Source organism: Oryzias melastigma, linkage group LG9 (assembly GCF_002922805.2).
Source record: "Oryzias melastigma strain HK-1 linkage group LG9, ASM292280v2, whole genome shotgun sequence".
NCBI lineage: Eukaryota > Metazoa > Chordata > Actinopteri > Beloniformes > Adrianichthyidae > Oryzias > Oryzias melastigma.
Window position 1 is genome coordinate 4,511,460 of NC_050520.1, and position 26,895 is coordinate 4,538,354.

Genomic DNA, 26,895 nt, shown 5'->3' on the forward strand with positions numbered 1-26,895 from the left:
GTGGCCGGGGAGAGGGAAGTCTGGGCATCTTTGCTTAGACTGCTGCCCCCGCGACCCGGTCCAGGATGAAGCGGAGGAAGATGGATGGCTTTAAACAGTGTTCAGCTGTCAGCTTTGCCGTCCTAAACCATAGGCAAATGCTGACGTCACGTGAAAACAGTCTATTGGTGGACCCGATGCAGCGACCTGCCAAACTTAAGATATCGAAATTTTGGCCGCGCTGCCCAATTTGAGCCTCACGGCTCAAATCGCGTCATGGAACTTCAGATCGCCACACGAATCCCGAAGATTTCCCCTTAGAGAGCTCAGAGAGACGACTGCTTCCTATCAAACATGGAGAAGGAAGAGCTCATCTCTGATCCCAGCAGCACCTGTCGTGTTCACTCACCTGCGTTCTCCTCCTTCTTCGACTCCTGCTCGTCTTCCGGCAGCAAACCGCGCTCCTCCATCAGTCGCTTCTGTTTCCGCTCTTCTCTTTCTTTCAAGATGACCTGAAGATCCACCAGAAGACTCAGAGCTGACCTCCTATCTTTCAGTGAAAGGGAGCCCTTACCTTCTTGAGCGGCGTGGGTTTCTTGGCTTTGGGCACCTCCCTCTGCTTGCCTTTCTTCACCAGAGGGCAGGTGGAGTCCAGAGGGTTGTGTGCTACTTTCTCCTGCTGCCACGGAGGTTTTTTCTGGGCTAATGGCTGCTTGTGAACGACGGGCAGTCCTCCACCGACTGCACAGAAGAGACTTTTAAAATGTCAGACTTTAAAGTTCCCTCTTTGTGGTGATGGCGGGGGCGCTGACCTGAGAGGCTGAGCGGCTTGGCCTCCTGCTTGGCTCGCTGAGATTGCTGCTTCTTCTCCAGAGCCGCCAGCATGTTCCCGATGTCCAGCTGGACGGGAACTTTGCTCTTTTTCCCGGAAACTTTCTGTTGAGTCAAAGAAAGGAGACGAGTCTCCAAATGTTCTGTTGGAGACAAATATTGAAGTGAAACTCAAACAAACCTGACTTTTTCCAACAGGCGACTTTTTCAGCTCTGCAGACAGAAGCTGGTTCTCCTTCAGAGAGACACAAAAACGCTTCATTTATGCAGAGATGGACTTTAATGATGCAAACGAGACTGTGGTGAAGATCTACCTCGCTGCTCAGCTTCATGTTACTGAACCTCTCAGCGCCTTTTGAAGCGACTCCCAAACCAGGAAACTCCAGTTCGTCCTAAACGGAGACGCAGAAATCTTCTGACGTGAAGCAAAATGCTGAGGCTTCAGGAGAACCAAAAACACACCTGGAATTTGGGGGGTTCTAGTGGGACGGCGAGGTTCTCCGGCTCGGCTGCAGCTTCACCAGAACTGCCTTTAGCCTTCTTCTTCTTCTTCCTCTTCTTCTTTCCTGGAGCGTCGCCGTCTCTCTGTTCAGACGCGTCTTCTGTCTAATGAAGAAAAAACACAAAAACGGTTTGAAGGTAGAAAAAAAAAACATAAACATTAATATAAAAAAGAGAATTCTAAAGCAATAAAATAGAAAATTGTACAAAAATAATGAAAAAAAAAGTATTTTATCTTAACCTCCTCTCAAACAAAAGAAAAATTAAAGATTTTTTTATATATTTGGAAGTTAAGTCAGGCATGAAGAGGTTAATGCGGTCATTGTACATTTACTGTTTGATCTAATCAAGAAAAATACTTAAATCACAGATTATGATCTATGATGAACTTCCTGTTTCATGAAGATCTGAGGAGACAAAGAACCGGACGACTGACGGGAGAAAAGATCAGAGTTACAGCAGAACGACTGACATGAAAACCAAAGAATCTGGGAGATCTGCAGCCAGGATGAGAGCAAACGTCTACAGCAGAGGTCGGCAACCTTTGACAGTGAAAGTCATTTGGGTTCTACTGGTCAGAACCCAGAAGGAGCTGCATAGTTTTACTTGAGCCTTTAAAAAAAAATTCGATTTCCATTCATGACATTCTTTTAATAATAATTTTTAATTATATCTATTTTTTGGCATGTTAAAAAGCAAAAATATAAAAAGGAATCGAATTTTCTTAAAGGCTAAAGTAGGTTCTGATCCATAGAAAACAAGTCCAAATGACTCTTTCACTGTTAAAGGTCGCCGACCCTTCCTCCACTCTAACACCAGTGACCTTCATGTCTTCACTGCATCTCAGGAGGTGAGGGACCTCTGCATTTTCCCTAAATACAGAGGTAATGGAGGAGAGTCTTTAAGGAGAACTGAGATAAAGTGGTTCAGCAGCAGCTTTCTGCAGAAAAAACACTTTCAGAATGACATTTAAAGCACTTTCTGTGCTTTCTGCACAAGCAGAACAAACATGTTTTCCTGTGAAAGGAAAATAATAAGTCACAAGATTTTAACCAGAAAATGGATGAAGCACCCGACAACAAAGACAGAAAAAAAACATCTTTTGGGGATAGAAAAGTAAAAAGGTATTTTTCCTGTTCAGAGCGGTGTGAACTCACCTGGAATCTGCTGCTCGTCGTGTCGGCTTGAGCAGGTTTCTGTGGAGGCTGTGAGGCCACGTTAGCCCAGGACTTTCCCCCCGGATGAGCTGCTCCGGAAAACAAAGACGAATGGGTGAAAACCCTCAGAGCTGCAGGCGATCGAGGACTGAGAACGGCGGCTCACCTGCTGCATCCGGTTTAGCGTGGGGGGCGTTCTGAGGGGGGTCGGAGTTCCCGCCGGGCTTTAAAGGTAAAGAACGTCATCAGTAAACCTCTGCATGTGGGATGTCAGCTGACAGTTTGAGGATCTCACCGTCCGGAGCGGATTGGACGTTCGGGGGCGTCTCGGTTGGGGGTTTGGACCCCAGCAGTCGTTCTGAGAAACACTTTCCAACTGTGGGAAATCCGTCATCGTCACCTCAAACGGACGCAGGTTTGCTGCTGGGTGTGGGCCTCCTCTGGAGGCTGAAAGGCGTTCGTGAGCAGGATAAATGATGCGTGACAGAGTGAACACGTCTGATGTTTGGTACCATTTTTCTGTGGGTCTGCAGAGCTTCTGCCCACGTTTCTCCCCTGAAAGTCTCTGCTGCTTCTTGAGCTCTGAGAAGATCAAACACTCGTCAGTGGAGTTTATTCCCAGAATGACTTGTAAACACCAGTTCAGACATATGACCGAGGGTCAAAGGTCGAGGCCTCATCAGGTGGCAAACATTGCAACTGCTGAGCCAAAACGCAGCCAGAATGAGTTAACAGATTAAAGACAAAAGAAAACGGCGGTTTTTACACGTTCTTATGACTATTTTTTAATGAAGGACATTTATAAAGAAAATTGGAATTAAAATTGAATTTCTGCGTATTTCTTTATTTCTGTGGTTGATAATCAGACAAAAAGATCGTATTTGTGTCGTAAAAAATAACACCACAATCTCCCTGCGCTGAGCTCTCAACAACAGGGAAGGGAAGGGGGGCGGCCTTACTCCGCACCAACCATCCACAACCCAGAGGTGAATTTTTAATGAGATCTTGCCGCTCTGCAGAAACTATGTTCCAGAAAACAACACGTTTTTTAGATTTACTCTAAAAACATCATCCTCATAGAGAAAAGACCACTTTGGAAATACATTAGAAGATGCGAATACCGCTCATCCTCGACTGAAAAGTCAGAGAAAAACTGAGGCATGGACGACAAACACAGGGTTCCTACAAACTTCTTCAAGTTACATTTAAGACTTTTTCAGACCTTTTTAAGCCACATATCAAATTTAAGACCAACTTCACTATCGGTTTCCAATTTTATTCATTTAGTCCCGTTTCATGAGGAAAACTGCATGGCAGACATGAAATCCTGTCCACCTTCATCCACATCTGTCGTGGGATGGACAAGGCTTGGGTCATCTGGACCCCATTAGAGAGCACAAGGACTAGTGAATAATGATTTGTTCTGTCGATGTTTATTCCCATTATTTGTTCTCAACTGTAACGTGGTCACTATTTTGGAGCAAACGTTGGCTAAAAGGTTCACTTAGATCAGGGTCTGCAACCTTCAACACTTAAAGAACCATTCAGGTCAATTTCTCTCCAACCATAATCCAGTAGGAGCTTCACTCAGCCTTTAGAAAAATAAGATTCTGATTTATATTTAGGCTTCTGCTACTGACATGATACATTTAAATAAAATATTGTGGGTCTTTTGGCATAAATAAAACATAAGCATTAAGAGATAATAGCTTAAAAAAAAGAAATAGTTAATAAATTTTGACAGAGCTTTGCATGACTTCCTTTCAAAATAAAATACCTCCTACACCATAGGATCATGGCAATGCAGCAAATGCAGAAGGAAGAGGAAAGTCAATGATTTATGTTTATTTTACTGTTTCTGGATCATTTCAGACACAAATTAATTAATTTAACCAACAGAAACTAAATCAGAGCTAATGAAGGGACCTCTACCATATATTAAAACCACTTTAAATCCTTGAATTTGATCAAAAACAGTATAATCCAGTGGATTATAATTTAACGTATCTTTAATTCTGGTTGTGCTGACTGACAACAAATTGATTTTCTGTGATAAATGAAATCCAAATGTGTGAGTATGACATTGATAAACTACAAAGGATTGATGAGAATTACATTTACCATCGTTAGATCCTCGCTGAACGATTCATACGTCCTTCAACTGTTTATGAATGAGCTGAATAACGTTTACGTTAATTTACTTTTTTTTTAAACTTTACTATGTACTTACCTATTTCCTTTACAGTTACTTTTTAAGTTGTTTTTTTTTAGATTTCATTTTAACCAACCAGAGTCGCAGGTTGCAGACCCTTGACCTGGATGGACAATACTTCCCACCATTCATGATGAGGTTAGCACCTGTTGTAGCATTTAAATGAGCCTTTGACTTCTTTTATGAGGCCTTCACCTTTGACCTCTCCCAGAATTCAACGGGCAGCAAAAGACGTCAAACAACTTCCTGTCCACCATGCCGGAGGTAAAGCGACCATTCGCAGCTGCTAGCAACACATTAACCTGCAGTACATACTGAGTTATTTTAAAATTTGAGGTACAGCAACAGTCAGTGGTGTTTGTTTGCCACAACCAAAAAAACGTGAATCAGATGGTGGAATTATAGATCACCTGTTGTCATCAGAGATCAAAAACGTGTCAAATGAGCGGGAGGACGAATGGCTGGAAAGACTAAACGGACGGAAACGACTCAAATGATTCCAATCGACGAGTTTGCTCCAATCATTTAGTCAAAAGTCAGTCAGAATTTTTAAACTTTAGTTTTATGCAATTATGGGAATATTTAGGGATGAATTACAGTGAATAGCATACACGCAGCTCACTAACTTAGTACAATAAAGCTTGCTAGCTTGATGCAATGGAGCTGCCAAGCTTGATACAGCAGAACTAGATAATTTGATACAGAGGAGCTTGCTAGCTTAGTACGATGGAGCTCACTAGTTCGATACAGCAGATTTTGCTAGTTCTATACAGCGGAGCTGTAAAACACAGGTGGGACCACCACAGAAACTGTGGACCAACCCAATCGGGGCCACCTCTTCTGCCTACTTTTAAACCATAGGGGCCCCACTTGGCCTTGCTGGCTGGGAAGCAGCAAAATGTTTCAAGGAGGAAGATTCTCTGTCCAGTCCCCATGACTCCACTTCAAGAGGTCGTCTGGATGAACGAGAACCTTCACCAACAAGTTGGTTATTTAGAATAGGTTATTTCTGGCAAAGCAGCCGGTTGGCCTAAGGATCTATCTGTCAATTTGTCATCATTACGTGTATCTGTAACCAGATCTGTGGGTCGTATCTGCCGTAAATATTCCCCAATTATAGTAATTTGCTTTAAGTTCTGCTATCGCCCTCCTGTATGGCAGCTGGATGACTACAGATGACGTCGTTTGTAAACTGGTGTGTTTCTATAGAGTTCCTCAGTACTTGAAACAGACCGACCTTCTCATTTGGATCTCGTTCGGTTCGGTTCCTCTGTGGGAAACCAACGTTGGTCTCCTGGACTGACCAGCCAGAACTTGCAGATACAGTTTTTGCTCCAGGTTTGAGGCCTAAATCTGCCCTGAAAGATGAACAGATTTAGGAGGTAATCTGCTGTGGACTGAAACGAACCAGAACCACAGAACCCACAAACCTTGATGGAGGATTTGGTGAAGTGAAGGCAGCAGCTCTGGGATCAGGAAGCTGCTGCGCCTCCACTCTGAAGCCAGCAGCAGGTGAGGCTCTGCTCTGCTGGAAGACACAGAAACATCAACAAACGCCAAATAAACCACATTTCCCAAAAACACTTTCGCAGCACTTTAATCCCCCGAGTTGTTGAGTAACCAGAGTTACTCAACAACAACCGAACTCGGTTTATCAAGATAAAGAAGGCCAACAGCTAACTTCTAACCACTTTAACTTATGAACTCTCAGCCACGTTTCATATAAACTTGTTTCATTTAATTTTTAAACTTACAGATAACTTTGAACCCATTGGTTTTAAACTTCTAGTTTAGAAAACAGCGCGTGCGCTAGCTTCTATTAGCTTCCGAGCTAGCTTAAAAACGGAAGTAATTTTACCTTTTCCATCTTCCGACGCCTTCTCAAACCCGTCACCTTTCCGCGTGTTCATCGGGGCTTATCTGCGTTTTCAAACTCCTCATGTCGACTTTTATCAGCGGCTCAAAGGCGCCGGGAAACGGGGCACCGGCAGCTCCGGCTCGCGCGCAGCTAGCTGTCTGACAGAAGCAGCCGGTGTTTACACTGGAAACGGGGATACAGCGACACCCAGCGGCTGGATGCCGCACTACACCGCGGGTCGGATCCGGTTAAGCTTTCTGAGAGTTTTTGGTGCTCAGAGACAATCAAGTCTTTTAAAAATGACTGAAAATCTCAAATGTTTTAAATGTTCACATTTTATCGTTTTAGTTAATGACAATCAAAATCCATCATTTAAAAGTAGGACAAATACAATATAAATAAATAATGTTCATACTAGTTCTAATTTATTAAAATTCTTAATCTCTGCACATGATCTTCTTGTTTTTAAAAGTATTTGATATTTTATTCAACGTTGACACTTCTGCATTATAAATGAGAAAGATATATTTTCAAGGTGGCCATTTTTAATAAGCACGCCTATTAGCACAAGTATGTAATGAGATTTGGGATTGAGAATAACAATAACATCTAAATTAAATAAAAAAAAGTGTGTTGTTAATTATTTGAGGGAGCTTTTTTACAGTCTGAATTGTCTTCTAAAGCATGAAGTACTCTTGGGGAAATACTGTTTGAGAGCCACGCACTTAGTGAGTCTTAATAAACTATGTTTCATAAATGAAAATTAAAATCCAAAAGAATCTTTAAACATCTGCTTTTATTTCAGCTACAGACTCCACAAAAATACTGAAAAATACTGAAAACCACACATATATTCACCAAAGGAAACTGCCTGGTATTATAAATTAAATATCTAAAGTTATCACATTTACCGTGGGGCAAAAAAAGGGATTAGTCAGTTTGTGGCTTTCCAAGTCTTCCCCCTAAAAAGATGACCTCATCATAGAAACACTTTAACAGTGAGACAGATTGTTAGAATTTTAAATAATCTATGTGTATAACGGAGCAGAAAATATAACTAAAGTTCATTGTGATGTGAGTCAAAAGGTTTCCTGTTGGTCTTCATCATCACAGCGTAGCTGTTCTTTCGGTCCATTCCTCCATCCAGATCTTCTCTAGAGCTGTGATGTTTGGGAGCTGCTGCTGGGCTTTCAACTCCCTCCACAGATTCTCCATTGGATGAAGGTCCAGAGTCTGGCTAGAACTCTCCAGAACCTTGAAATGCTTTTCACGTGGACGCTCCTTTGTTGCCATGGCGACGTGTTTGAGATCCAGACATGTTTCATCCTTTATGATTTGGTACAAAATCTCTCCAGTCGTTTTCTTAACACAGTCAAGTCCTCTGTGCAGAAAAGCCCCAAACCATGATGTTTCCACCCCCATGTTTCACAGTCATTATCAGGATCCAGTGAGTGCTTTTAGCATCGTGCTAGCTGTTTTGGCTAATTTGGCATTTACTCATGTTTTTTGGCCTAATTCTAAGTTAAGCTAGTGTTTAACCAATGTGTTAGCTTTTTGGGCTAATTTACTCATGTTTTTTGGGTTAATTCTAAGTTAAGCTAATGTTTAACCAATGTGTTAGCTGTTTTGGCTAATTTGGCATCTACTGAGGTTTTTTACTATTTCTGAATCGGCACCATTTACACATTTTAATATTTTAAACATTTTTTTTTCAATTCTTTAAGAAATTCTTAGTTCACTTTTTGGACTTTCTGCAACTTTAAGCCCTTTAGCAACTTTAACATAATGCAAATAGGTTTAGCTTTTTCAGGAAATCCCTTCAGCAATTACAGGAAATTTCTTCATTATCTTCAGCAAACAGCTTCAACATATTCAGCGACCACATTCGGAAAAATCATTCACGCTAGCGTTATCACAGGTAATGTAACTTTTCTAGTGTATATTAATATGAAGAAGTATTTTCATTTTACTGAGTAAAATAATATGACAGAAAATCCCTTCTAAAATGAACATTTTTTTCATTGTCAGACTGATCTTTTCTGGTCCACATCGTCTAAAAACTGATCAGAATGTGAGAGTTTCATCCTTCCATCCTGATCTTCTTGTTTCTGTCTGTTGAGAAAACAGTTTTCCTTCACTGTCTAAGAAAATGTAGATCAACTTACCTTACGCAGTTATAATGAACCCACCAAGTGCATTATGGGATGTCTGACGAACCAAAACCTTCCTTTCCAAAAGGATCTTTTTTTGTTGATAGAGTCATTAAAACATGAAGATGGTAAATTAAATTATTCTGTTTTTTTACTGCAAGCTACTGCAAAAGCCTTGCTAAGATTTCTAACTGTTTTGAGAAGATTTCAGATGTTTTATGTTGTTTTAACTTCTCTTGTATCCACATTTTTCCAGGATTTTTTGGGAAAAGTCAAGAATGTTTTTGTCTCATATGGATCTAAAACAAGGAAATTATTAATAAATTAGTCCAAACTCTTGACAATAAAAAACAAATAACTTTATGTAAGACTCAAATTTCACTGTAATTTTTTGTTTAATTTTAAGAATGTTATTTAAAGTTTAGACCAGCTTTTATTGTTATTATTTCAAAAACAAAAATTTTATGTTTTAAGAATAAGTGCTAGTTTTACATTTGATGAGGATTTATTAAGAAACTTGATCTGAATAGTTTTTGTTATAAAATGATTCATTTCTATTTATTACACTAGATTTTTATCACTGTAATCAAAGTTACCTACAATTAGGATAACAAAAAGTCAAAAAATACGAACTATTTAACTAAAACGAGCAAAAAAGTCCTTATCTGCCTGTAAAACATTCAATTTCAAGTAATTATTTCTAAAAGTTTGCTTATTAACTAATTTTTTACTTTTTTAATGCTGTTGTGAGAATTCTTGTTTCTAGATTTTGATATTTTATTATCAGATTTCTTGTAAAGTAAAACTGATTTGCTGCATAAATAGTTCATTTAACATCTTTTTAGTGATTTTCTTCTTACGATTAGCATTCTTTTCTTGTTTTTTGGATATCTTTTTTTTCCATGTAAATAAATGACAATGAAAAGGTAATATTGTCATTATGACTCAAAAGAGAGAAAACCAAACTTTAATCAAAATATTTAGAAAATGTTAAATTTAAACGGAAGATTCCAACAAAATAAAATATAAAGCTGTGATATAAATTTAATCTAAAAATATATATTTTAACGTTTGATGATGTTATTAAAAAAAGGTAAAAAAACAATTTTTCATTTGTTCACAATGTGGCGCTGCAGCTCAATAACTGGATCTATAGGAAACAAACTTAAAAATAAAGATGCTTTTGTCCAGAATTATTTATTCAGAAAAAACAATCCACAGAAATGTAATTTTGAACCTAAATTTTAAACTTTTTTGTCTTTTTTTCTGTTAAATTTTTAATTAAGAATTCACCAACAAGAACACACTCCACACGTCTCAATATTTATTTTTTTCTTTAGGTGGTATCATCCAGAAAAACATCACAAAATGAAAACAAAAATATATCAATCAGAGCTTCACATTACAGAATACAACACTGCCCTCGTGTGGACGGAAGCGCGTACTGCAGCCATAGTTACAATGGCACGTGCGTGGTAAAAAGTAAACAGACATCAGAGTCCATAAGGCCTATGGTCTTCATAAAGGATCAGTTGTGGAAGAATTTCACTTTTACGTTTGATTTGATAATTTAAATGTATTTTTTACTTTTATTTAAACCTTTATATTTTTTAATTATCAACCCTTTAACACCTGAGGCGTCGGTGACTCATAAACACAAAATGTTTAATAAACTGAATTGTCGTGTTAATGGTTGAAAAGTTACATTAAACCAAAGAATATAAACACAGGTGTTAAAGGGTTAAACAAAAACATGTTGAAGGTTCGGTGAGATCTGAGCCTGGATGGAGCGTCTGGCTCACTTGGTGGTGATGGCGACTCCCTTCTTCACCCAGGCGTTGCTGTTCAGGAGAGACAGCATGAAGCGCGCTACGTCTCCTCTTCCGACGGCGCTACGGGGAGGCTGGCCGCTGCTCTCGGGTACGAAGTATCCCTCGTGGGTCAGGAACTCCTGAGCTGCAGAGCGCCACAACAAGACGGAGGTCGTCATCGGCGGCGACCGGAACGTCCTGCGTCCTCAGTGCTCCTACTCACCTGTAGCGGGCAGGTTCTTGAGGCCGGGAGGCCGGACCACGGTCCAGTTGATGTCCTGCGTCTTGGCCAGCGACTGCTCCATCTCGTACATGTTGTTGAGGACGCTTCTGATCATGGGCAGCAGCAGGAAGCGGATCAGGTACGACGACTGGGTCCCGGAGTTTGCTGAGCAACAGAATCCAGATTTTAGATTTATTGAACACACTAAAACTACGTGTTTAAAACTTTTTCTTTTTTTATATTAAAAAAAGCCATAACTTTTTAACATAATTATAAACTAGATATATCGTATTACCTGCTGTAATGCTCGTGTGAAAGCTGTAAGCTGAATTTTGCCACTGAAGATGCTGAAATTGATAGTTAAAAACACTGAAGCTGATCGCTGATAGCCAGCTAAACTATTAGCTAAATGCCAAATTAGCCTAAAAAACTTAAAAAAATTAGACAAACACAGCTAGCATGTAGCTGAAATATTACCTACACTCCAAAATAACCTAAAAAAATCTTGGTAAATGCCAAAATAATCCAAAAACTCTCCATACAAATCTATTCTGTCAAAGTTAGAAATGAGCTTAAGATAACATCGGGTCATTAATAAGAATAAAATAAAATGATCTGGAGGGCCGGATAGAACTACCCGGAGGGCCGGATCCGGCCCCCGGGCCGTGACTTTGACACATGTGCTATAGATGATATTAAACAAGTCATTGATTATTTCTCTCTGACAAGCTGGTTAAAGTTAGACAAAGGTTACAGTTATTCATTGATGCAGCTGGTTTGAATATGAAGGTAATTATGATTTTGTTTTACTAATTTATGCTAATGCTAGCGATAACTTTGGGGATGAGACGTAGCGCTGCAGAAGATCCTTTCTGACCAGTTAAATGTCGACTAAACTGCTCACATAATTATTGTAAACAGAGCAAAAATCAGACAATTCCAGCATGTCTGACTTAAGTCAAACGTATTATTGTTTCAATGTTTTCTACTGCGCTCAGTGAGTCGGTGACTACGATTTTAGTATATACAGACGTGGACAAAAGTGTTCATACCCCTCAGTTAAAGAAGGACAAACCCACAATTCTCACTGAAATCACTCAAAACTTACAAAAGTAACAATAAATAAAACACCTGTGATGTCAATTAAAGGACACACCTGAGTTCATCATGTCACTCTGGTCAAACACTATTGGTGTACCATCATTTTTGTCCAGGCCTGTTTCATTAGTTTGTTTTTTTAAATAAATATGTTAATCAACAATTCAAAAGTGAAGGCTGATTTTGATTGTTTAACATTAGAAGTCCCACAGAGCAGCCATTTGGCTTTTCTACCTATAAAACCCGCACGGCAGCCAGTTGGCTGGACGGCTTTTAGCCATTATCCTTAATCAGGTGTGAATGGATGCTTTTGTTATGTAAACTCCACCAAAGGTGGGGCCATGCTGAACCACTTCAACAAAACTTGTTTTCATGTTGCCATCTTAGGGAGAGATCAACAGACATGTATTTCTTTATTTTGATGGTACAAAAAAAGGTTATTACACCTACTTGAAAATAATAATAAAAAGTAGGGCTGTCAGATTTGTCGCATTAAAAATGCATTAATCTGACATGTGCTTGACGCCGACAATTTTTTTGACGCATTAATCGCGGACTTTCTCATACGTGCCTTTAAATACCGCTCGCGGGTGTCCCCCCTCCAACTCACCGGCTGCTCTCACTAGATCACGGGCGGGTCTCCAAACACCGAGCTGCGAGCTAAAACCGGCAGGCGCTAGGACCTGGAGAGCTCCTGCACCCTAACCCGGCTCCGGTTCGCGTCCAGTACCACGTCTGGTGGTACCGGCTCGCGTCCGGCGCCGAGAGCTGCAGACCCCAGACGTTCCGAACAGCAAGCTCACCGGGGGACGTTTTAAATGTTCTGGAGGTTTAAGCGTGATCCAACCCCAGCATAGCGGTCTGTCTGCCGGCATATTCATGGCGTGAGCTCCGCTGGACACGTCGCTGCATCGAGCTACAGCCAGAGAACGCGGCGGCAGTAACAGACTGTCAAACTATCCACAGTGTATCCCGCTTTTCTCAGTCTTTAATGTTTTAAAAAACCAAAGTTAATTGGAAATGATAAATCTCTATTTCATGTATTACTCCAGTTCAGCAGAGGAGGAAAAGATTTGGCCCTGACAAAAAAGGAACAGTTATGGCGTTATGGAAATTTTATTTTTGATGTTTTTTATTTTATTTTACTGAACGTTGATTGAAGTTTTGAATTTAAAATGCCCTTCACTTGCACTTGGGCTTTTGTTAGGCATTTGATGTTACAGCCTTTTATTGTTAAAAAAGTTTATCTCAATACAATGTTACAAAATAAAGTATTTCTGATGAAAACTATTAATTTTGTCAGTCTTGTTTTTATAATTAATTTAGAACTACTAAATTCCACGAACCACACATTTTTTTCCTTAAAAAAAGACCACATGTAAATGTGCGATTAATCGCGAGTTAACTCTGGACAATGCGATTAATCGCGATTAAAAAATTTAATCGCCTGACAGCTCTAATAAAAAGTGGTAAAGTATGTTGCGGCAATCACTTACAATCACAAACATCTCCTTTCTGCATTTGCCACATGTGGATCTGTTGCAGTCAACACATTGCACAGTAGCATGATAATTCTTGTTCTATGTTTGACCTGATGGCTCTTCTTCCAGGGCTAACTGTGGAAGGTTGTTGCAGAAGGAATTGTTCGTTTTGTTCTGTCTTTGCACACACATGACTGTTAGCCAACTCTCTTACAAGCTCAACCAGGAAGTCCAGCGGTCTCCCCTTGATGCTTGATACAACACATGTGCATTTAGTGCTGCCATATAGAGCACAACAACTGCCCAACGCTGATTTGAAAGCCGGCTGCATGCAATAGAGCATTTCTGTAAGTGTACGAATTTACATCCATTGTTTACAACTGTGCGAGACCCTAAATGATAATGGGAGAAATGTTCAGTCAAATCATCTGCTTGCTAGGCTACATCAGGGATCCCCAAAAAGGTACCACATGTGCTCAGCCTGCAAGATCAGCTCGGGGGCTTGTGACTAGTGATGACATCACACTACTGTAACTTAGACAATGATTTAACTATTTTGCACCGTTTTTCTGCACTGAAACTGGTGTTTATAAAAATGTTTTTTGCAAAAAAGAAAGAAAATAGTGTTAAGTTCAACACTGCCAGGATGTATTTTGAAAAAATACGAGCAAATAACCACTTCCTTTTTTTCTTTGCATACTTGTTTGGACCTCCTCGGCTCTTTACTGGGGAAGAGTCCGTGCATTGTTATGGCGGTGTGTCAAGTGATGGTGGTCTAACGGTCCGGACACAACCCACCGAGCCGATCTACCAGGCCGAGCATGTGGTACCTACACAGGCCGGACTCCAAACACTTTCAGAGACGCATATTTATTTATTTATGTATTTATTTTTCTCAGTCCGGTTGATCGAGACCCACAGAGTGTGACTTTTTATCCCATCCTTCTGCAGTCTGAACTACAACAGGAAAGGACAGACTATTTATTTGTTTAATTTTTAAATGTTTTAGTTTTATTTTTTCTGTGAAGATTACAGATTATTAAACATTGTGTTATGTGTGTCTTTCTGGAAAAAACCTAAATGTTTATGCTTAGGCTGTGATTGTTTCACTCTTTTGTTGGCCAATAAACCGACTCCCCATCAGAGAAGAAAACAGTTCTGTGGTCCTCACAAGAAAAAGTTTTCTCTTGGCCAACCTCCCCCCCCACACAACAGAACAATCCCATCAGCAACCCCCCACCCCTCCCCTTCTCATTCCTCAGGTAATGACCACATTTACACATAAAATGATGCAAATGTTAGCCAGGAGAGTAGCCAGTTAGCCTCCCCTTGGCTAAAGGAGGTCAAAAAAGCCTGGGACTTAGTTTAATTATCAAAAATGTTTTATTCATTGTTACTTTTGTAAGTTTCAAGTGATTTCAGTGAGAATTGTGGGTTTGTCCTTCTTTAACTGAGGGGTACCAACACTTTTGTCCACCACTGTATATTTCATTATGTTTCTTAGAATAAAAATACCTAGAAAAGTTGCATTACCAATGATAAGGCTTGTGTGAATGTTTTTTGCTGAATGTGGTCGCTGAAGAGATTTATTGTAATTTTTGAATAATGTCCCAAATGTGGTGAACGTTTTGTTACCAAAATTGCATAATTTGAAGAAAGTGCACCAAGAAATTTAAGAATTTCTTGACATTTAAAAAAAGCAACATTTTTCAACATACAAGACTACTAAAACTACATGCATGAATGTCCTGGACGTGCTGAGCGTTTTGAAACCATTATTGCATAATTTGCAGGAAGTGAACAGACAATTTTAAAATTTTCTTGAAAAATCACAAAAACTGCACAAAATCTTAAAATGCAAAAAAGTTATGAATGCCAAAAGTACAAGCATGAATGTCAAAGTCAAAGTCAAAGTCAAAGTCAACTTTATTGTCAATCCTTCATATGTGCTGACATACAAAGAATTGAAATTCCGTTTCCTGCTCTCCCAAAAAAGACAATTTACAACATAACCAATAAAAATATAGAGAAGGCATAAAATATAGAGAAGTGGCATAAAATATAGAGAAGGCATTATTGTTCATGTGGGTTTCCGAGCGTTGTTCATGTCGGGGGGGAGCCAGGTGGAGGATAGGTGGTTGGGGAGTTTGGGAGGAGTTCAGCATCCTGACAGCCTGATGAATGAAGCTGTTCCTGAGTCTGGTGGTGCGGGAGCGGAGGCTCCTGTACCTCCTCCCTGAGGGCAGGAGGCTGAACAGGTTGTGTGCAGGGTGGTGAGCATCCCTGACAATTGTCAGCGCTTTTCGGGTGAGGCGGGTGGTGTATAAATCTTAAGTAACAAAAAAAAGTAACGAAAACACACAATTGGGAGAGCGAGGGGGCCGCTGCGACTGCTCGCGCCGCCGTCACGCGGCTGTGCATGTACACCTTATGGTGCCTGAATGTCCTGAATGTGCTAAATGTTTAGACACCAATAATGCAAAGATCTTTGTTATTTGTTATTTTATTAAAACTACATTTGCAAAAATGGCACAAAATTTTAACAATCAAGTAAAATAAAAATAAAATGTTGTGAAATTTAAGAAAACCAAAAGTACTAGGATGAATTTCCTGAACGTGCTAAACGTTGTTTTCATTGCATGAATTACAGGAATTTAAAAAATCCCCGTTCATTGCAACAGGGGTGAAAAAGAAAATCACATAAATTGCGTAAAATCGTAAAAACTGTAAAATATACCAGTACTAAGAGAACAAGTAATAATGTACTTAGCAAGCTTTAGGAAATATTAGCTAAACTCAAAATTAGCCTTAAAACATCAATAGCATTAATGTCCTTATCACGCTGAATGTTTTGATAGCAATATTGCATAGGTTTCATAGTGCGCAAATAATTAGAAGAATTTCGAAAAACTGCGAAAATTTGATAAAATTGTGTGAATTAAAAAAAATGTTAAGGTAAAAAATTGCGTAAAATACTAAGATTGGGTAATATTTATGAATGCTATAAGTACTTCCATAAATGTCCTGAACGTTTTGATGTGAATATTGCATAATTTAAAAGCTTTCTTGAAAAAACAAAAACAAAAAAAAAACATTCACTGAATAATAAAGAGAAACAGAATCACTATAGTGTCAATGCTGACACAGCATTCAAAACTTATGTAGAATCTCGGCCACACTCCACTCCTGTAGGTGGCGGTAACGAGTTGTTCGCCAACCGCCAAAAACCTCACAGAAGAAGAAGAAGAGGATCACAGAAGAAGAAGAAGAGGATCACTGAAGAAGAAGAAGAGGATCACAGAAGAAGAAATCAAACATGGAGAAGCACACTAAATTAATTGGTATAATGGGGGGGAAATTTGTGTTTCGCAGACATCCCGACGGCACCGTGGACAAGAGTAAGGTGATGTGCGTCCTTTGCACTAAGGAGTTCGCGTACCACCGAAGTATTTCCAGTCTAGTTTACCATATAAACGCAAAGCATCCCTTTGTGGGCGCAGCCACGACCGCCGCTAGCAGCTACGAGGCTAACAACAAAGAAGCTAGCACCAGAGAGGCTAGCCACAGCAAACCTCTACGACAACTCGCGGAGAACATGACAAGAACGACTTCACCGGTCAGCGATAAGCTAACAAATGCTCTAGCTAAGTGGATAGTAACGAACCACAGGCCGATAGACATTGTCGAAGACGAAGGACTAGCCGAAGTGTTGCAGACTGCGTCCAACGACCCGTCGTACAAACCTCCATGCAGGACGACAGTGACGGAGAAAATAAGCGAGATGTACGAAGTCGAGAAGAAGATCAAGTCAGGAAGGATCGAGAAGTCTTCCGACTGTGTGTCCATAACCGGAGAGCGCTGGAGCTCCGCCGGAGACAGCAGCTTTCTGGGGGTGAGCGTTCACTTCATCGATGGAGACTGGAACCTGAACTCGTTCCTACTGACGGTCATGACAACAGAAACGAGTCATGAATGCGCCGACCAGCTCCTCACGGTGGTAAAAGACTGGAGGATAGAGAATCACATCTCCACCATCAGTACAGAGACCGCAGCGGACGCCAGAGCCCTCCCGTACGAGCACATGCCCTGCAGCGCGCACGCTCTGCAGAGGAGCATCTCGGTCTGCATGGACAGCAGTGAGTTTGACGGTGTGCTGACAACATGCCGTAAGATAGTAGAACATTTTAACCAGAGCCCAGCCAGGACCGCCGAACTGAACCAGCAACAAGCGGCGCGAGGAAAACCCTGTGAGCAGCTTCTACGAGATGAACCGACCAGGTGGAACTCCACACTCAAAATGATCTCACGCCTGCTGCAGAACCGGGAGGCTGTCCGGGCGGCTTTGGACCAGCAGAACCACAGCAGACGGGTCATGCCAACCGAAGCCGAGTGGGAGGAACTGCAGAGGCTGGAGCTGCTGCTGGAACCATGCAGGTAATCCCAAATGTCCATGTTACTCAAATGTTCACGATGAATCCAAACTAGTGCTGCCACAAACCATAACAGTCGACTGATCACAGATTCGTTTTCTCAATTCGTCCACTGATCAGATCATGCGTAAACTGGATGTAAAACACACCATCATTGGCTTTAAACTTGAAGTTTTAAATAGGGTATCGATCCGATACCGATCAATATCGCTGATATCAATATATATCGTAAATGTAGTCGATATGACATGAACCTCAAAATCTCAGATGTTTTAATCGCTGTGAATGTTTTTTTTTTTTTAATTACTCGATAAACAGAAAATCCGAATTAAAACAATATTTTACATTAAATGGAAAATATTTATTAAATAAAAAATTATTGAAATTAAATCAAAATGAATAAATTAATGCAAAACTATGGAGAGAAGATAGACTCACTGTGATTTGTGCATAACTTTGGATTTGTGCATAACTTTGGATTTGTGCGTGCGTAATTCTTGATTTGTAACTCGCATAATACGTTTTGTGCATAAGTAAAAAAAAAATTGAAAAAAAATGAAAAAATACAATTTACGCGTGCACAAATTAAAATTACAACAGCTTGACACTAATTACACACAAATCTTAATCACCTCTTACGCACACACAACACATCAGTTACGCACAAATCTACCGGGAGACTCTTTTCATGTCTCACAAATGTGTGTTGCTAATCTACTTAAAATTTGGAAATTTGAAGACTGTCTCATTCATTTCCTATATTTTTCTCAATATTTCAGAAACAATACAGTTTACGAATACCACAAATACAAGCAGTAATGTCCTGAACGAGCTGAACGTTTTTGATAACAAGATTCCTGAAATCACTGAAAGTGTGATTGAGTTTTTACCTGCTGAAAAACGTTCAGAGAGGAGCAGGAGAATCACTGGAGTGTGAATGCTGACTAAGCAATCACACAATGAGGTCGGCATCTGAAACAAAGGAACTATTTTTTTTTTTTACAAAATATCAAGTTTTGGTCTGACCGACTCAAATATAACTGAAGTGCATTTTGAGGTGCTGAGCGCTCACAACTGAATTCAACCTCACTACTTTCTAAACTGAGGCGCTTGCTCAACTATTAAATCACTCGTGGACTATTTTAATAGTCGTGATTAACCGACTAATCTTGGCACCCCAAATCCAAACCGAATGAGCTTTAGATCGTTATTCCTCTTCTGTCATTTACATATCCGACTGAGTTTATTGTCCACCTCTGCAGGTATGTGACTGAGCTGCTGGGCGGTGAGGCCCACGTCTTCTGCTCTGTGGTGCTGCCTGCCCTTCGCCATCTGATCCGGGTCATGGACACCGCTCATGATGATCCAGCTTATGTAGTGAAGTTCAAGAACGCCTTCCAGAAAGAGCTGGCGGCACGACTAGCCGATGCCAACAACCTGTGGTTAGAGGTGGCCACAGCACTGGATCCACGGTTCAAGGATCTGAAGTGTCTTCCAAGACAAAAGAGGGAGCAGGTAAAACTATAGGTGGACTAATGAATCACACTTTTAAGTAGATATACAGCATTACCTGTGATAATGCTAGTGTGAATGCTGTGAGCTAAATGTGGCTGCTGAAGATCAAGATGAGGATAACTAAAAATGCTTAAGCCTAAATCTCGCTAAAATACTAGCTAAATGCCAATTTTGCCCCAAAAAGGAAATATTTTGCCAAAACAGCTAGCATATTGTTAACATATTAGCTAAATTCCAAGTTAGCCTAAAAGCAGGAAAAATGTCTAAATTAGCCAAAACGGCTAGCATAATGCTAAAATATGAGCTAAAATCCAAATTAGCCCAAAAATCTGGAAAAAATTCTTATTTTGCAACATTTTAGCATCTTGCTAAAATTTTAGCTTAACTCCAAGTTATCCTAAAAAATGTGTAAAATAGTCAAAAACAGCTAGCATTTTGCTAAATTAAAAGCTACACTCCAAGTGACCCTAAAAACCCAGTGGTTGCTGCACATTTTGCTGTTTGAATGCTGTCTCTATCTGTGAGTTTGCAAACGTTCACAAGTTTCAAAGTGTTTTAAGATTTGAGCAATTTCTCATTTGTTTCCTATGGGGCATATTTTGCTCAATGTTTCAAAAACAATAAAGTTACCAAAACTACAAGCGGTCCTGAACGAGCTGAACATCTGAAATCGTTGAGAGCTTGATTGGGTTTTTACGCCCTCCAGGAGAGGCAGAACAATCGTTGGAGGTTCTGTTTGTTTGATATTAACAATCTCATTATTTCAATAATAAATGTTACAGTCTGTGAACGCTGTCAGATAACATAGTAAATTACTAATGTATTTCTAAACGCATTTGTCTAAATGTGTAAACTCAAAATGAATTGATTGTATCGAAACAATAAAAAAAAATAGAACTGAATTGATTCTGGAAATTATTGATTCCCAGCCCTGATAAAATGGCCTGTAATAGCGTATCCATAATTGCTTCATTTGTTCTTTTGTTCATTCAGGTGTGGGCACGTCTGGAGAGCATGCTGGAAGCAGCAGGAACCAGACCAGCCGACGATCTGCAGCCCATAGAGGAGGAACTGCCTGAGAAGAGGAGGAGGACGGTTCTCCTCCTGGGGTCGGACTCCGACTCAGAAGACGACGGAATCCAGTTCCTGGAGCTGCTGCGCTACAGAGCAGAGCCCAGCATCGACATGGCGGACTGCCCCCTGCAGTGGTGGCGCTCTCACTCAGCAGCCTATGAGAAGCTGTCGGCGCTGGCTCGCCGGTACCTGGCCCCCCCGGCTACCTGTGTTCCCAGTGAGAGACTCTTCGGTCTGGCGGGTCTCGAAGTGCAGAAGAGGAGAGCAGCTCTACCACCAGAACACGTCAACATGCTGCTCTGCCTCAGTGACTGGTTGAAACACAAATAAATGGTTCTCTGTTCCCCACTAGTGTTTGGGACTTTTTCATTACTTTTACTTGAAATGTGTTGTTTTTGATGTGCCAACTGAAAGCACTTTAATTTACATGTTTGTTGTGTTTTAGAGAACAGTTTGTGGTTAGTATTACGGTTGCTCAGAAAAGTTTGTTTGATTTTCTTGAGGTAAAGATATGCCTTTGTGGTGTAAATGTTAAAGCTGGAAGGCTGTTGTAATTAAACAAAAAACGTCATAAATCTAATTTAGTTGTATTTTGATCTTTTACTGCACCACAATATCACAAATTTAAATGAAAATACCTCAAAGTGAGGCTTTTCCAAAGCAATTATTAAGTTAAAAACTTTGCGATTCATTAGTTACAGGTCACGATTAATTGATCGATTTAATCGCTAATATAGAAGCAGTTGAAATGTATGAAAATACATACGGACATGCAGCAACGTGTACTACGTTTTAAGTGTTTGATCGCACTTAAAACTAGGCTTGGGCAGTATTCAAATTTTAAAACTGTCAACATACAGTTTTACCGTGAGCGGCTTTACCAAACTGCTGGGTTTTCCTCCACTGCATGAAATGGAATTCAAAACACACTTATTAAAACGATAACATAATAACAAATACATTGGAACAGTAAATACCATTAAATAAATTAATTACACATTTACAGCCATTTTCATCACCAGTACGGATTCATGTAATTAAACGGACCTAATTAGTCAAATCTCCAGGCAGAAATGAGACATCCCGTCTTGTTGGAACATTCCTCGTGGATAATTCAGACCCGGGAGCTCGTCTCTGCTCCTGCGCGCTCGTGTTTTATCCTCCAGTGAGCAGAAGAAGCCCTCGACCGTCTACGTCCGCGTGCGTGAGCTACTCCCTCGCCCATTTGATGGCTGCGCACGCGCAGAATCTCAGTGAGCGTGCACGTGCGCAACATTTTATCATGTGCGCTGGCGGGGGCTCTGGCGCATTTTTCTGTGCGCAAGTGGAAAATTACTTTTAAAAATTGTGGGCGGAGACAGGGGATTCTTCTGAAATTTAAATCACAGTATGTGGCACTGAGCATACGATCAGCTTTAGGTATTAAATTAATCTTATTTTTTTTAATTCATGTCTTTAATAAGTCAGTAATGACGGTATTGAAAACAATATGTGCCTGTTTTTAGACACTGTGTACGGTATTACCTTAATACTGCACAAACCAACTTAAAACGTGTGAATAACATCAGCCAAAATAGAAACCGTTAGAATAATATCTGCTCAAATGAAAGGTCAATATTTCCAGTAAAGCATCAAATATTAAAGGATTATTTCAATTTGTATTTAGATTTGTGAACAATCTAAGACAGGAAATGAAAGTACAGTTCGGCAGGACATTCATAAAATAAATATTGTACATGTTTCTGTTATAATTGGTAAGGTTATCTCTTATTATTGACTTCAAATTGTGTTAAACATTGTTCAGCTGTCGGCTTTTTCCGGTCTAAACCCGTAATATGGAGTCAAATCAGAATCAGCTTAAAGTGAAAGAAAAACCAGATTGTAAATTTAGAAAAATAAAATTGTATATTTGAAAAAATAATATTGTAAACTTTAAAGAAAAAATTTGAAAAAGTAATTTGAAATGTAAAACTTGAATAAAAAAATAAGCCCAAAACTGTTACCAAATTTAAAAAATAATGTCTTTCCCTCTTTTCTTTCCGTTGTCAGTTTTTAGCTTTTTCTGCAGAGTTGATCCTTTTTTTCCATGGGGGCGGGGCTTCGAGCTCATTGGCTACTTGAGTGTCATCACAGTGGGGCGCCACAGCAGACCCCGCTTTAGAGCAGAGACGTCAGTAAACATCTGGGAGTCATGGGAAATCTATGAGCCAATGAGCTCAAAGCCCCGCCCCCAAGCAAAAATAGCATTAGCTCTGCAGCGAAAACCTGAAAACAGAATAGAAACTGAAAACTGAGAGCAAAGAGGGAGAATGAAAAAAAAAAGGTGAAAATGCATTTTTTATTTGGTTTGGTAACAGTTTTAGGCTTTAATGTTTAATTCAAGTTTTAAATTTACAACTTTTTTTTAATTTTCCATATTTCTTTCAAAGTTTACAACATTATGTTTCACATTTTCAATAATTCCTTCAAGTTTTCAGTTTGTAGTTTCGAGTTTAAACCTGTTTTCAAAGTCCAGTGCCCTAGAAATTTCCCAGAAGATCTTTGAGAAAAACCAGGGTGCATTAATGCTCACTATATATGTGAATATAGACCACAATGCATTGCGTTTGAACAATTTTGTGGAAGATAATTAGGGCTGTGACCGTTCGAATGAATGTGTTATTGTTTATTAATGCAAATGAATTAGACCCCGCAAAGAAGCGGTCTTCCACGTCGTCTCGGAGGGTTCAGGCTTCCACGGAGGCATTTTCCCACTTATACCACGGTCACTAACAAAATAAATAAATATTCAGTTGGTATTTAGAACTTTAATCTTTTCATTTTTTAGGCTTAGGTCGCTTTTTCACAAAAAACGGACTAGTTGATGAGTGGTCCGGTCCGTTGTCACGGTAACGCTAGGTTCACACTCTCCTGCAATTCACATCAGACGCAAATTTTTCCTTTTTTCCTGGTCGTTCTCATCCTTCAGTGTTTTTGTGAAGATTATCAGTCACAGAAATAAAATATTTTTTATTCTTGACTCGGGTTTGTCTATGTCAGGGGTGTGCAACCTGCAGCTCCAGAGCCACATGTGCCTCTTTTAGCTCTCCATTCTGGCTCTCTGGTTAAAGAAAAACAAGGTTTTAACGACACATACGTACATATCATAAGTTGAGCTAAATCTGATTGTTGTGAACCGCAGAAAATCCATTGGGCGCCTCAAAACAGAAAGCAGAACTAGAATAAAGGCGCACCAGATTATAAAACAGTTGAATTCATGTATTTTTGGGAGAGATCTTCCACAAATGGTAAATTGTTGTTGACATTACATGACCTGCTACTACATGACCTGAGCTAATTCTGTGTGACACAAAGTGTCTTTTATTTTGAAAGGAAATCATGTGAACCTCTGACAAAAGTTTGTATAGTTAAAAAAAAGTTATTTTCTCTTCATATTTATGTTTTATTCATGCAAGAAAATTTCTGTTTATTTTTCATAATGGTAACATTGACATATATAAATCTGTCTCTTATTTTCTAAATAAGCCTTTGTGGCTCCTGCCGGGTTTTGGTCGGTGAAAAATGGACCCGAATGGCTCTGTAAGGGTTGGAGACCCCTGGTCTGTGTGAAACATGAAAGCTTCCCTGAAGACCCCAATCCCTTCAGGCCGACAAACACAAAAGCCGAGAGCAGAGCCTTCACTTACGCTCCGTGTACCAGGAGGTCATGGTGATGAGGCGGCTGACCCGGGCCTCTTGCATGGCGCCGACCACCGCCGCCATGGACATGGTGTAGCCCGTCACCCCGGAGAAGAAGGAGGCGGGGAAACCCAGGCAGGACATGACCACATCCTGGTCTTTGAAATGATCTTTGAGGCTGTCGGCGGTAAAAATATCCGCCTTCACCACCTGAGGAGACGGAGAACAACTTCAACTGGAGCTGCGGATCGAGACACAGCTGCTGGTTTAACCGTCTAATCCGAGAACGGGAGAGGATACGTTTAAAGTATTAAAGTATGGGATCAAATGAGGATCAGTTTAAAGTGACCGAAAAAACAGATTGAAAACTTGAAAAATAGACATTTAAACTGAAAAAAACATAGAAAATTTGAAAACAAGACATTGTAAATTTGAAAAGAAAAGGAAAATTTGAAAAAAAAAAATCAATTTTTGCATTTATAGGTTTTTTTTATTTTTACGTTTTCCAGGTTTTCTTTTAAATGTTTTTTTTTCCAAATTTTCGAGATTTATTTCAAGTTTTCAGGATTTTTTTTTAAATATTCAAAACTCTTTTTTCCAATTTTTTTTTTTAATTCACAATGTCTTGTTTTCACATTTTTCATTTTTTTCAGTTCCAATGTCTATTTCTAAAGTTTTCAATCTGTTTTCTTTCACTTTAAGCTGATCCTGATTCGACCACATATTAAAGTTCATCAATCTTTCGTTGGTATTTGGTAAAACGTCGCCACCAGACAGTTGTTAACACAGACAGGAGGCCTTTCTTCGGCTCTCGTCGTCATGAGGAACTGTCGCTCCGTACCTTTGACCCCCTTTATTACCTTCAGGTTGTCATTGTGGACGGCGAGCTTGGCCGGGTTCCTGACGACGGCGGTGACGACGTGACCTTGTTCCAGCGCCTGTTTGACCAGAAACTGTCCGGTCTGCCCAGTGGCTCCGAGCACGGCGATCTTCATCCTCAGGACTCAGTCGGAGCTGGTGGAAGACGGAGCAGCGAGTCAGTCTGAGCTGCACGAACCCAACGTCCCCTCCCTGTTTTATAAAGCATGAAAAGGATCATTAAGCTGCTATAAAAGGCTTTCTGTTTTTAAGGGCGTTCTTTGGTTTTTCTCACATGACAGATTCTGTCATTTGACGTAAACTTAAAAAAACAAACTCAGATTTAAACTTAAAAGTTTAGTTTGGTCACAAATGTGTCATAAAACGCAAATAAAAGTGTTGTTTTCAAGCCAAAATTCATTATATTATTTATACTACAGTGAAATACATTTATACTTTTGACTTCACACTGACTATTTGTGATGTTTGTTGGACTTTTCTAACACTGGAGTTGATATAAAATTGCTCCTTTCTGAAACCAGTATCCAGTAGTTATTGTGTGATTGCTTAGTAAGCATTCAAACTATAGTGATTCTCCTGCTCCTTTCTGTATGTTTTTTGGAACAAAAAAACTTAATCACAATTTCAACTATTTCAACTATCTTGGTATCAAAACATTCAGCTTATTCAGAACATTACTGGTTGTACTTTTTGTATTGATAAACTTTATAGTTTTTTAAATATTGAGCAAAATATGCCTCATAGGAAATGAACGAGAAAGTCTTCAAATTTCTACATTTTAAGTAAACAGCCTTTAAATATATTCATGGGATATGTTTTCATCTTTATAGTAATTTTAAAGAAATTTGGAGTTTGGCTAATGTTTTAGCAACATGCTAACGTTTTTGGCTAATTTGGTTTACTGAGGAATTTATGGCTATTCCAGAGATTAGCTCGTATTTAAGCAATATGCTAGCTTTTTTGGCTAATTTGACATCTACTGAGGTTTTTCATGATAATTTAGAGTTTAGCTAATATTTCAGAACATACTAACGTTTTTGGCTAATTTGTTATCTACTGGGTTTTTTAGGCTAACATTTTGCAAATAGCTTTTGCATTTTCAGCAAAAAGCTTCAGCATCTTCAGTGACTACTTTCAGCAAAAATCATTCACACTAGCATTATCACACGTAATGCAACTTTTCTAGTTTAAGGTACTGCAGCATTTGGATCTTTCAGGCTTGTTTGAGGTTCATATCTTGAATTGAGTTGAATTGAATTGAATGACTTTATTGTCATTGTATCTGTTACAATAAAGTTTAGGTACAGCTCACTTTAATGTGGACATGGAATTCTGTAGGATATTTCTATAGGTAACCATAGTAAACATGCTACATATAACATTTCACTTTAATAATTTGCTAACCGTCTCAGTCTAAAGGAATATAATGAGAAAACTCATCCGGATCTGCGACTAAATGTAGCTTTTAAAAACTCTTATTTATTTAACATAAAAACGTCATTCAACAAAACAATATAGCCTAATAATTGTAAAAACGAGAATCGTTTCATCAGTGAAAATGTTACGAGCAGCTACCTAGCCAAGTAGTTTCAGCTTTTAAATTTTCAAAATAAGAGCGGCCAAGTGATAGAATCTCTGGGTGAACATATTTTATAACATGTCACTTTCATATTTTTGGCAACAGTTTTTAATTAATTTGATCCTTTTTAACCTTTATTTTTCTGCAGATCAGACACAGTTATGAACAAAAACAAAGAGGAGTGATCTTAGAACGTGGCTGAGCTAACAGCAGCTCACTGACCGCAGAAGAAACAGGAATAAGTTTGACTTTAATGTCAGACACGCTGGAATTGTCTGACTTTTGATCTGTTTACAACGATTATGCGAGCACGAATATTTAGACAACTTTTAACTGGTCAGAAAAGATCTTCTGCACGTCTCAAAGACAAAGCTAATGCTAGCGTTAGCATTAGCAAAGATTAAAAGAATAAAATCATAATTATTTTCATAATCAAACA

General features: G+C 39.4%; 3 protein-coding genes across 4 annotated transcripts in view; 1 reads left to right on the top strand and 2 right to left on the bottom strand.

Annotated features, from left to right (window-relative positions):
- The window catches only part of LOC112148768 (selenocysteine insertion sequence-binding protein 2), a 13,950-nt gene extending 7,194 nt beyond the window's left edge, over window positions 1-6,756 (bottom strand). The window contains exons 1-13 of one of the 2 annotated variants that reach the window (XM_024276105.2): window positions 6,539-6,756; window positions 6,111-6,205; window positions 5,918-6,038; window positions 2,981-3,050; window positions 2,764-2,915; window positions 2,635-2,692; window positions 2,469-2,557; window positions 1,273-1,416; window positions 1,125-1,202; window positions 992-1,045; window positions 792-915; window positions 554-720; window positions 389-491 (exon numbers count right to left, since the gene is read on the bottom strand). In XM_024276105.2, the coding sequence (XP_024131873.1) occupies window positions 389-491; window positions 554-720; window positions 792-915; window positions 992-1,045; window positions 1,125-1,202; window positions 1,273-1,416; window positions 2,469-2,557; window positions 2,635-2,692; window positions 2,764-2,915; window positions 2,981-3,050; window positions 5,918-6,038; window positions 6,111-6,205; window positions 6,539-6,547 (1,264 nt within the window). In that variant the 5' untranslated portion in view covers window positions 6,548-6,756. Of the gene's footprint in view, window positions 1-388; window positions 492-553; window positions 721-791; window positions 916-991; window positions 1,046-1,124; window positions 1,203-1,272; window positions 1,417-2,468; window positions 2,558-2,634; window positions 2,693-2,763; window positions 2,916-2,980; window positions 3,051-5,917; window positions 6,039-6,110; window positions 6,209-6,538 lie in introns of both variants that reach the window. The other variant, XM_024276104.2, reaches the window with a different exon arrangement.
- Window positions 6,757-9,995: 3,239 nt separating this feature from the next.
- LOC112148551 (flavin reductase (NADPH)) lies at window positions 9,996-25,069 on the bottom strand (the record flags this gene model as incomplete). Its single annotated transcript, XM_024275756.1, is given in 4 exon segments — window positions 9,996-10,644; window positions 10,723-10,887; window positions 24,007-24,208; window positions 24,859-25,069. Coding segments are annotated over 4 exon segments (660 nt in total). The 3' UTR covers window positions 9,996-10,486.
- On the top strand, window positions 16,052-20,900 carry LOC112148550 (zinc finger BED domain-containing protein 1). Its single transcript, XM_024275755.2, has 3 exons — window positions 16,052-17,735; window positions 18,994-19,246; window positions 20,240-20,900. The coding sequence occupies exons 1-3, from the start codon at window positions 16,618-16,620 to the stop codon at window positions 20,648-20,650; spliced, it is 1,782 nt and encodes a 593-aa protein (XP_024131523.1). The 5' UTR covers window positions 16,052-16,617; the 3' UTR covers window positions 20,651-20,900.
- Window positions 25,070-26,895: the final 1,826 nt, after the last annotated feature.

Coding starts and splice junctions, on each gene's coding strand:
- LOC112148550 (XM_024275755.2), top strand. CDS start 16,618: ATGGAGAAGCACACTAAATTAATTGGTATAATGGGGGGGAAATTTGTG. Junction 17,736..18,993: donor CTGCTGCTGGAACCATGCAG/GTAATCCCAAAT, acceptor CCACCTCTGCAG/GTATGTGACTGAGCTGCTGG. Junction 19,247..20,239: donor CAAGACAAAAGAGGGAGCAG/GTAAAACTATAG, acceptor TTGTTCATTCAG/GTGTGGGCACGTCTGGAGAG.